At 39.6% G+C, this 10,747-nt stretch overlaps 1 protein-coding gene across 1 annotated transcript; it reads right to left on the reverse strand.

The window, feature by feature from the left end:
• Nucleotides 1-6,565: 6,565 nt before the first annotated feature.
• On the reverse strand, nucleotides 6,566-8,039 carry LOC105924857 (C-type mannose receptor 2). The gene is made up of 3 exons (XM_036146037.1): nucleotides 7,915-8,039; nucleotides 7,333-7,686; nucleotides 6,566-6,932 (listed from the first exon to the last, which is right to left on the reverse strand). Exons 2-3 carry the CDS (start codon nucleotides 7,406-7,408, stop codon nucleotides 6,586-6,588), a joined length of 423 nt encoding a protein of 140 aa, XP_036001930.1. The 5' UTR covers nucleotides 7,409-7,686; nucleotides 7,915-8,039; the 3' UTR covers nucleotides 6,566-6,585.
• Between the last annotated feature and the right edge of the window lie 2,708 nt (nucleotides 8,040-10,747).

Consider the following 10,747-nt stretch of genomic DNA (forward strand, 5'->3'; position numbering starts at 1 on the left):
GCTTACAGATTGTTAAGAAAACTACATCAAAAAGATAAAACAAATAAACTGCAGCTACAACATGGACTGGAGAACGGATTCTACCTGGGTGAGGCCAGAGAAAGGCGATTCTCAGAGTTTTTTATGAAGTTAAAGTGGAGCGCAGACACAGGGTTCATCCTGGACAGGTCTCCAGTCACTGGGCTAAAATATAACCATTTTATTAAACTTCAAAAAAGTTAAATCATGCCTTTTTATAAACTGTAATCATTAATTGGTGAACAATAGCGGGCAAAGCAGAGACTGATTATTGTCATGTGCAATCTGTGTCAAATTAAAATGTATTATTTCATGATAACGTTGGTGATGTGTCCTGCATTTCCAAGGCTGTGTTTGGCCTTGTATGATCATAGGATTAATTTATATTGAATGTGACAGGAAGCCAGTGGAGTTAATGTACAGGTGTGAAGGAGATGATGTAATGATGCAAGCTGTTGTCTTTGTACTAGCTGCAGTTTATGGAGGGTTTCTTTAGGACAGAGAGGAAAGGGAGCTGGGATTGTAAAGTGGACTGTGGACCAGTTTGTCAACAGTGTGAATGAAGAACTTAATGCTGCAGAGATGAAAGTTAACCAGATGATGATGTGGATGTGGAAAGTGATGGAGAGGCTGTCCAGGATGACGCTAAGGCTCTAAAGCTGAAAGGGGGCAGAGATACAGGAATTTTCAATGGATATTTTAAAAGTACCAGATTTGGTTGACTTTGCACAATAAGCAACTAATACAGCATGATGGGAAAATATGGGCTGCACGTGATGCAAATTAGCCAATGAGCTGTGTCAGTCAGGTTTGCTGCAAAAAAAATCAAAATCAAAAAGCACTTTGGATTTTAAAATAGAAAAACATTCTATTTTTATGTTATTTTTTGTTTAAAAAGTCAATGTATAAGGTGGATGCGTAAACATTTTATTTCAGTGTTAAATACTATGTGAAGTAACGGATTGTAATTAAAAATGTGTTCGGACCTTTACTGGTTGTTGATTTTTGTTATTCGGACCCCGCTGATTTTTAATTAGTGACCCCTGCCCTACACCATACTAATAAATTATTGTGGTCTAAAACCAGGTGTTTCAGTTTCATTGTCCAACCCCTGTATTTATAATGTTAGAAAAGCATTATTTAGGCTGAGATCTGAGATGAGCGGCTGAGATCTCGCGAGAGCTGTGAGCTGTGCGTAAGTAAAATGGCGGCATACATGTAGTTCAAAATTAAATCCACTCAGGTAAGTACTAACCAATAATTGAAAATTAAACAAAGTAAAGTTTAAATATTAACAATTGTCAAATTTTTCACGAGGGAACAAACTGAATGAAGAAACCTTAACGAGCCTGTCAGCTACCTGGACGAGTTTTTTGACAACATCGTGATGGGGAGAGAAAAAAAAATCCCGCAGCCACAAACTATAAGTTGACGCGCTACCGGTGCGTCAACTTACACTTTGTCTCCCGACAGGAGCAACAGCAACGTCCTGGAATCTATCGACAAGAAGCTTACCAGTCTGGACGCTCGCCTTGCTTTGGTAGAGGTCCTCCACAAAGAGTTTCAGGCTTTGAGAGAAGCGGTCGAATTTAGCCAAGCCCAGCTGGCTTCTATCACCGTGGAGAACGAGGTGCTGAGGGGGAAAGTCACGGAGCTCACCGAGGGGATGTTGCAGCTGTCCGGCAAAAATAAGAGGATGAAAGAATCCATTCTGGACATACAGTCGCGAAGTATGAGAGACAATCTCGTGCAGGCATCCCGGAGCGGCAGAAGGAGGACCCCGAGGTAGCAATACGTGAGTTTCTCCATCAGAAGCTGAAAATCCCGGCTGATCAGGTAAAAAAACATCACCTTTCATCGCGTTCACCGGCTCGGAGGTAAGAAACTCGATAAAATACGTCCTTGTCCGATTGTAGCTAAATTTGAGCATTATGAACAAAAAGTGTTTGTTAAAAGCTATGGCCGCGAATTGAGAGGAACGGATTTCAGCGTTAATGACCAGTTTCTTAAGGAAATCCTAGACCGTAGGCGAGTGTTATTTCCAATCAGGAAAAAATACATTAATGAAGGCGTCAGAGCTACCATTGCTGTTGACAAACTTTATATTAATGGTCAGCTGTTTAGGGATCAGTAGATCACTCCTTGACTTTATTAGACGCACAAAGGGTGTATTTAAAGCTTGTCACACTTGGGAGGGAAAAAAAAGGTGTATAGATCGGAACACGTTGATAAAAGAAATAAATGCACAGCTCAAGAGCACGTTGGCACGGTATGGTTGTTAGTCACGGTTGGGTACACAAGGCATGGGCGGTGGTTTTTTCTCTTTCATCTTTTCTCACTCTTTCCACTCTCTCAATTCTCTGTCTTTCTTTATATTATTCTTCTGCTTCTTTCCTGTTGATCAGACAATCACAAGCACGTCAGATGATGCTACCTGGGTCTTTGTATAACTATTCTTCTGAAGACATGCACTTTTCAACTTCTCACTTTCACCTATGATGAATGTAAAGTTTGTGAACTGGAATGTGCATTTAGCTGGCACCAGGGAAAAAAAGCTAAAGATCTTTAACCAGCTTACAAGATTAAAGGCAGATGTTGTCTTATTGCAAGAAACCCATAAAACAGCTACAACTGTCAGTGATCTTAACTCACCTGAGTTCCCTAATGTGTTTGCTGCCTGTTATAACTCTAGACAGAGAGGAGTAGCAATTTTAATCCACAAAAACTCCATACATGTGTGGAGCTCTGCAGAACTACATCCATCTGGCGAGAGTCAGGTTAGAACTGAACTGCATTGCAAATTAGCCATGGCTACAAGTTGAACAACTTTCCTTATATAAAGTATAAGCTGTAAGCGTTTATCTTCTTCCCTCTACCAATCAGTCATTTCTTTCTCTGATAATGTCATGCCTGATATGGTGTCACCTTCACACCTGTTCACCATCATCTTGCTCTGCTGCAGCTTCCAAAAAAGGATGGACCTTCTTTCTGCACATTGTCAGATGTGGATGTTAAACCCAGCACAAGTCATTTCTTTGTTCTGCCAGAGTTGACTAGAAAATAACCTGTTTTCTCCTTCATCCAACTACCTCTTGCCTGTCTGACCCAAGCTTGACCCCAACCTTGGATTTCCTGGCTTTGACCCTCCGCTTGTCTGACCCTGAGAATTTAGATCGACCGAACCTGTTGGACTTGATAACCTGGATTCGACCTTTGCCTGTCTGACCCAGAAACGGCCACAGCCCCAATAAAAACAAACGTTATTCTGTACCAGCTGTTCTCTGCGTCCATCTGTTCTAGAAGTGTCACAGATGCCTCCATAGCACCGCGCACCTCCCCTGGGGGGCGCCAAAAAGTCGCAGGTGAGGTGTGAAGAAATCTAACGCTCTCTGTAAACATCTGCAGTAAGCTAATTGTTCGTGCCTGTGTGTGAATAAGTAGGCCTAACGAAGTGCATCGTTTTCTTATACCACAACAGAAGTCAGCAGAAAGGGAGGAGTCTGCTAAAAAACGTAGGAAATACGATCCTGATTATTTAAAATTAGGTTTTACACGGTCCGGTTCTGAGAGCGCACCTCTGCCACAATGTGTGGTGTACAGAGAGATGTTAGCAAACGACAGTATGCGGCTATGCAAACTGGGCCATCACAAAGCACACCAATTTAGTTAACAAGCCACTGAATTTTTTAGAGGAAACGGGATGAATTGCGGTCTTAAAAAGCAGTAATATGTTCGTTTGGCAACTGAGGCATCTTATGGAGCTGCTCTCCATATAGCGAAGGCAGGAAAGCCCCATACTGATGGAGAAACATTTCTACTCCCTGCAGCTAGAGATATGTGTTCAGTGATGCTGGGAGAAGCAGCTGCAGATAAACTTGACACAACCCCAATTACAGTCAACACCATCCAGCAACGAATATCCAACATGGCTTACGATGTCAGAGAACAGGTGGTGAACAGCGTTCACAAAAGCCCCGTTGACGCCATTCAACTAGATGAATCCACTGACGTCGCACACTGCGCTCAACTGATGGTGTTCAAGGCTCTGAATGACTTTTACAAAGCAGAAAGCCTTGAGTGGAGCCGGTGGTGTGGCATATGCACCGATGGGGCGAGGGCCATGACCGGCCGTCACAGCGGTCTTGTGAAACAAGTGCAGACCGTTGCCCCTGCTGCTGTCTGGAAACACTGCATCATTCATCGCCAGGCTTTAGCAGCAATGACGCCCAAAGAATTGCATGTAGTCCTGGATGAGGCAGTGAAAATTGTGACCACAATTAAATTGCGTGCCTTAAACGCACGCCTGTTTAAAATCCTGTGCAATGAAATTCAAGCAGCTGCTCCTGTATTCTCAGGTGAGGTGGCTCTCTCGGGGAAGTCCTCACCATGTTCTCTGAGTTGCCAGAAGAAGTCTTCCTCACCGAGATTAACTTCCCTCTCTGAAACATCTGGAAGACATGAACTGGCTCGCCCCGTTGGCCTGTCTTACATTTTTCAGTGGATCATCTCCCTGAATACTTCACTCCAGGGCAAAGAGTGCCACGTCTATACGGCACACAGCAAGGTGTCTGGCTTCAGGAAGAAGCTGGATGTGTTGTGTGATCGTATTGGAAGAGGATCAGTTGAAATGTTTCCAACCTTGGAGGATGTGCTGGAGAAGACAGCGCTGCCGCTCAATCTGTTAAACCGGTCATCAGCGCACATCTGAGCGGGCTGTGTGATCAGTTCAGAGAGTATTTTGGAAACCCCTTCTCTTTCCCACCCACAGTCTGCGATGAACTGAGCATCCAAGAGGAGGAGGCTCTTGTTGAGCTCAGCTCTAATATAGACTTAAAACAAAGACTGGTGGAAATGCCGATTACGCGATTCTGGTTAAGTGTCGAGAGCAAGTTTCCCCATGTGTCCGCCAAAGCCGGCTTGCGGGCTTGAGGCAGAGGAGGCGGAGAAGAAGACAATGAGGGTCGGAAGACGTGGGACGTAGGCTGGTGCCAGCAGGTGAGCAGAAGTGAGTCAAGAGACGAGGGAAGTCAAAAGACGAACCAGTGAAATTCAGTTCCCTTGTGAAAATCTGTTCCCCCCTGTGTCGGGAATGCGCATTGCAGCCAGAGAGGCGGGTCTGATCGATTTCTCGGTAAAACAACTCATATAATCATGTCAAGGTTGTAACATTCAGTTTAATCGACAGCTGTTGTTTACAAAATTGTAAAATAAAAATAAATAAACGAGGTCTTCTTACACTGTTTTGTGTTATTTTAAACGCCAAGATAAGCCTTTTTCCGACTTTTGTCACTTAAGCCTGACAAAAAAAAGTAAGTCACTAAACACAGTATTCAAACACGTAGAGTGTATTTATGATTTTCCATTAACGAAATAAGAGGATGGAAACTGGCTGATACCAGGGCACAAAAATTAAGTGTTAAGAGCGTTTTCTGGTAAATCCCGTTTTAATGTAAAATATGACCGATTACTGGATTAAGGAAATTTCTAGTATACTACATGCTATCACACATAACAATTTTTGAGAATTTGGAAACAGTTGCTCTTTATTTCCCAAAATTATGAGGGGAGGAGAGGAGAGAATGGATATTTCAGCTGCCTGAAAGACCGCATTTATTTATTTTTATTTTACAATTTTGTAAACAACCGCTGTCGATTAAACTGAATGTTACAACCTTGACATGATTATATGAGTTGGTTTACCGAGAAATCGATCAGAAGCAGCGTGAAAACCCTCAGACCCGCCTCTCTCGCTTCAATGCGCGCTCCAAACACAGGGGGGAACAGATTTTCACAGGGGAACTGAATTTCACACAACACCGGCAAGGATGAGCTGACTGAGGAGAGTATAAGTAGCTGGTGGACAAGTGGACTCAGTTTCCCTTAATTAGAGGCGGCAGAGATCTGGAGTGGAGACTGGAGGATATGGGAGGAGGAAGGTGCCGGAAAATGTCCAAAATCAGGCGGGCCAAAAACTGAACCATGACATGGGCTGTCAGTTGTTTTTGAAACAGCATTTCAGGAACACAAAAGAAAGATGCATTTACTGCAGGAACCTGTGTGTGGTAGGTTTGTGGTTGGGGGTGCTTGGTTGTCTTTATCCCAAGGGGAGGCTCGCATTTAATGAATTTGAAAACCCCTGATGTAAACCATATTCAAAATACTTTGAATTTTAATCTTCAGAGTCAGAATGGTGTCTTTGCTGCTTGATGTTATAAATGTGTTTGTTAAAAGCTGAGAGTAAACAAATGTTGGACATATATAAAACCTGGTTGCTTTGTATAGAGGGTTTTGGCAGTCCTCTTTATACTGTATATTAGAAAACAGAAAAAATAAAACTGTCTACATCTTTATTTTTAGGAAACATTAATGTACATACCTCACCACAAAACCAAAGACATCATCAACATCAAGCTTTCTGTTAAACGTTTAGTGCAGTTGAAGCAAGCTGGAAATAAAGAATCCTCTTATTCTCCCTGTAGCCCAGTAAACTTAGTAAAATAAGCTATTCAAATCCACATGTAATAAAAACTACACACTTAATAACGAAAAAGCAGAAATTAATAGAATTTAATGTTTAGAACAGATGAAACTGAACTCCTCTCTATCATTTCTTTTAAACCACTGATGTTCTCCTCCTGTCTCCATGGCTCCAGACATGTCACAGTCATCCATCAGTCCATCTGCAGCCCAGTTCTGATAGCTGACCACTTCATCACTGACCCAGAACCAGAAATTCAGAGTACAGGTGTAGCGCAGTCCCATCCAGACGTAATCAGTGGAGGCATTCTTGGCTTTCTCCTGGACCCATCTCTGCTCATCCAGGTTGGTGATGGTGACCAGGTCATGGTGGTGATCTCTGCAGTAGTACAAGGCTTCCTCCCAGGTTTTACTTTCTTTGATCAGGATCACTTTATCTGTCATGATGGTGATGGACACAAACAATTGTTCACATTATTTATGAATGTTATTATTCAGAAAAATTATCCAAAACTGTGACTTGAAATATAAATCTGTTTATGATAATATACAATAGATAAACACGTAAGCAAATCAAGTGTTTTTCCCTGCTTCCCCCTATCTTTTGATCAGGATAAACTTGTTAAATGTTTAATGGTGGATAAAAACAAAGCATTATTTAAATAATTACTGATGATACATTGGTTAAACGCCCGGAATAATCTTTTTTTTTTTCATTTTGAAAGGATCCGTTATCAACATGTCTATATAAATATATTCAAATAAAGTTATGTCTTTCTGTTTTTGATATGGTCTAATTAAAAGCTTAATCTTTAGAAATGTTGAAGAACAACTCACCATCATAACAGATGAAGGGTTTTCTGACAGCACAGTTCTCATTCCTCCATCTGCCTTCATCATCAAACACAGTCATGGCACATTGACCACTGTTGATTATCTGATTGTCAAACTGTAGATTCCAGTTTCTAAAGGAGAAACTGCTTCCATCTGACCACCTCCAGGTGTCTCTGAACAGACCGGTGTAAATGTATGTATTCTCTTCAACAGAACTGCATTCTGTCTTTACCTCCTCATCCTGGAGCTGTGTCAGTCCACTGATTAGGTCTGTGTGTTCTTTCCTGCAGTAACTCTGAGCTTCTGTCCAGTTTTTCTTTTCTTGAATCAAGTGGAATTTTTTTGATGAATTCCTGTCTGCGTAATAAACTAAATATGAGCATCGGCCTGTTTTAGTACTTTCTCTACGAAATATAATCCTAAATCAGGAGATGTAAAAGCAACAAATGTTCAAGCAAAATTCCAGTTTTGTTTCTTATAATAATAAATTGGTAAATTTTTATCTTAATTTCTTTCACATTTAATAACATATTTCTACCCAGATTACAGGATTTAAATAAGGCCTTAAAACAAAAATGTTCTTACCATTATAGCAGAGAAAGAATTCAGGTCGGGGACAGTCTAAGTCTCCCCACTTCAAGGTCTTCCATATGATTCCACAGTTCTGCAACCCGTCAGCATCATTTGGCTCATTTGTGTTCCACGGTTGGTAACTTTCATTGAACTCCACTCCAGGCAGAGACCAGTACCATGTTCTGTTCACATTTGTTGGATCATGCAGACCAATCCAAGCTCCCCTCATATCTCCTGCTGAGTTACTGAGGAGTCTCTTCATGTCTGTCATGTTAGACACTGTGGCCAGGTCAGTGTGATTCTCTCTGCAGTACTGCTGAGCTTCAGTCCAGGTCTTATTAACATTAATGTAGTGATACTCATAGAGATGACAAACCACTGCACTACACTGACCTATAGGAGCAAAAAAAACAGCTGAGGTAACTACAGGATAGTTTTAAACTAAAGCAGAAAGATAACATCAACAACTTCATGCTTAATATATTTTAAGTGGTCTTTAATTTAGAATCTACTGATCAAATTAATTTGCATCACATATAAGTGAAAATCTCAACCACAGGATTAATGCAAAGACACTTACCCATCGAAAGAAGAAGAAGCAGACTCCACTGCATATTTGCTCTGCTTGGTGGAAAAGATTTTTCTTTAGACAGATATATCTCTGTTTGGGAAAATATACATTTGAAATCTAAAAATAAAACCTATTAATCATAAATATTTTACATTTAGGATATAAAATAAAAAAGAGGTTAAAGGTTTATAAGAATTACAGCCTTGTTTTTCATAGTTACATAAAATTTTAACATATGCTTTCCTCAGAGAGGCTTAGAGAAACACAGGGGACAGTTGTTTCTTTTTACAGTCTAAAAAAAAAGGATTTAATAACTTTAAATTCTACCTAAAATGCTATAATAGTAATTTATTCACACTCCCCTTATTGAAACATGCTTCTGTTTGTTAGAAGAGCAGGTACAACATATTATAGATATTAATGCTAGTACTGAGAATAAAGAATGAAAATATGCAATAGATATGACTTTTTCTACCAATGCATGGATTTACACCTTATGCTAAGCAGAGAACACAGTGTGAGCAGAGGAGAAACTTACTTCTGATTATGTTGTCTTACGGAGAAGCAAAATAAAATGTTTGTCTTCTGCTTGAAAGATCTCAATGAATGTTCAGCTCCATCTGATGTATGAGTCCACTGGTATGGGGGACATTTGAATATTCAAACATTTTTAAAAAAACAGCAAATATTTAAGCCTGCCTATTTTTAGTATTAACTATGTGTTGGTACTGATAGATTTAAGGAAATGTGACCTTGTTTTTCACTAACATCTTTACAGCAAATAAATATTTACACACTGACACATTACCTGGATTTAAGTGTTTGGACAATTTTGTGTCATCCCAGAGCAATACTGCCAATTACTGGAACAAGATTCATATGGTCAGAGCAGGAACGGATATTAAAACTGTTTTCACCTTCTTGTTCTTGAAAGTAGATTGTTTAGCTTTGTTGTGATATGATGGAATCAGAAACAGAAAGGCTAAGAGCCCTGTAGAAACCTCCACATAATGCAATGTGCATCCATGTTTTTCTTTTTAGCAGATTTTATAGGACATCAACACAAGTAGCATACACTGTTTTATGTATCTCTTTACTTCAAACAAAGCAGAACTTCATATCAATGAAGCTCTTGATTTTGCTCTCAATAACATTAAAACAACGTTCTGTTTTGAAGCACATCAGGCAGGTCATGAAACGGGTTTTTATTTACATCTCATTTATGTCTAAATAGAGGTCTCCTTTTTCACAGCAGGAAGCTCCTCTCTATATATATTTATACATCCCATTTGTCATGTGTGCCTTCTATTCAACACGTATGTCAGTATTTGAATATTAAAATACTTTAGCCAAGCATCTTTGTCAGTCACAGAATTCAGCCAGAGGTTGTTTTTTAAGTTATGTTGGGAAAAATTCCTTCCAAAAAAATACTGGAATTTCAACATTTTGAGTTGCATACACTAAAAATTATTTTGAAACCTTTCATTTGTCCTATTAATATCTTGAGACTTTCTGTTTTTGTACAGAAGATGCTAAATAAGTTATGTTTGCGTAAGACAGCTTTAACAAAGAAGAGTTGCAGATTCTTCTTCTGTTAGTAATAGAAACTGTTTCTAAAAATAACTCTTTGAACGTTTTCATGCTTCTTATTATTATTCAGCATTTTACAACCACCACCACTGTCATTCAGCATGATCAAATATTTGAAGGCATATTGAAAAACAGCCATACATTCTCCACATTTACCAAATTAATTTCAATTTAAACTTTCCAAAAGGAACTTTGTCTACATTTGGCAGAGTAGAGGAATTTCTAAACCTGTGGGGTAATCTGAAAAGTTGTTTATGGGAATGAGTTTACCTTTAATTTGGCTGAGCTCTAGGTTCTCTGTTCCAAAAAAAGAGTTACTGCATCATACATATGGTGATTATTTTGAGTGTGGGAAAGTTCTCAGCTGGTCTGGCTTCTGCTGCCTTTTAAACATTATATTTGATGCACTCTGTCCAAAACAAACTTTCATATTGTGTTCTAATTTCATTAAATGGCTGTATGCTCTGAGTTTCAATGTAATTAACTTGGCAGTAGAGGATTGTATTAGGGTCACAACTTCATGCAAAGTACAAAGTATGTACAATATGAGTAATAACGTACAGAGTGAGCATAGGGAAAGATTATAAATTTAGAGCACAACAGCTTCAGTTTTTACCAATTTTTAATAGGCAGGAAAAATATTTTTTTCTTCTTGCAGAAAAACACTTTCAACTTCATCTGACC

This window comes from Fundulus heteroclitus, chromosome 14 (genome assembly GCF_011125445.2).
Source record: "Fundulus heteroclitus isolate FHET01 chromosome 14, MU-UCD_Fhet_4.1, whole genome shotgun sequence".
Lineage (NCBI taxonomy): Eukaryota > Metazoa > Chordata > Actinopteri > Cyprinodontiformes > Fundulidae > Fundulus > Fundulus heteroclitus.

What these genes read in the sequence shown, in the direction of transcription:
- LOC105924857 (XM_036146037.1), bottom strand. Translation starts at nt 7,408, where the DNA reads ATGACTGTGTTTGATGATGAAGGCAGATGGAGGAATGAGAACTGTGCT. An exon ending in ACCCTTCATCTGTTATGATG is followed by an intron (nt 6,933 to 7,332) that starts GTGAGTTGTTCT and finishes CCATCATGACAG; the next exon opens with ATAAAGTGATCCTGATCAAA.